The sequence below is a fragment of the Gavialis gangeticus genome, unplaced genomic scaffold, assembly GCF_001723915.1.
Source record: "Gavialis gangeticus isolate Ggan-Ray unplaced genomic scaffold, GavGan_comp1, whole genome shotgun sequence".
Lineage (NCBI taxonomy): Eukaryota > Metazoa > Chordata > Crocodylia > Gavialidae > Gavialis > Gavialis gangeticus.
In genome coordinates this window covers 11,529,202-11,529,445 of record NW_017729012.1, presented here as the reverse complement: position 1 = coordinate 11,529,445, position 244 = coordinate 11,529,202, and the positions used below count along the sequence as shown (strand labels likewise).

At 70.5% G+C, this 244-nt stretch overlaps 1 protein-coding gene across 1 annotated transcript in view; it reads left to right on the top strand.

Moving 5' to 3' along the window:
- Nucleotides 1–15: 15 nt before the first annotated feature.
- HIC1 (HIC ZBTB transcriptional repressor 1) overlaps nucleotides 16–244 on the top strand; it is an 8,751-nt gene continuing 8,522 nt past the window's right edge. Inside the window, 1 exon segment of the mRNA XM_019511281.1 lies at nucleotides 16–244. This exon segment is cut by the window's right edge and continues 5 nt beyond it. Coding sequence (XP_019366826.1) covers nucleotides 67–244 — 178 coding nt within the window. The 5' untranslated portion in view covers nucleotides 16–66.

Below are 244 nucleotides of genomic sequence, written 5' to 3'. Positions count from 1 at the left end.
CCGGGGCCGCGAGGCCGGGCCGGCGCTGACGCGGCTTGTGTTGCAGGTGGCGGGGCGGCGAGCGCGATGCTGGACGCCATGGAGGTGCCGAGCCACGCGAGGCAGCTGCTGCTGCAGCTCAACACGCAGCGCACCAAGGGCTTCCTGTGCGACGTGATCATCGTGGTGCAGAACGCGCTGTTCCGCGCGCACAAGAACATCCTGGCGGCCAGCAGCGCCTACCTCAAGGCGCTGGTGGTGCACG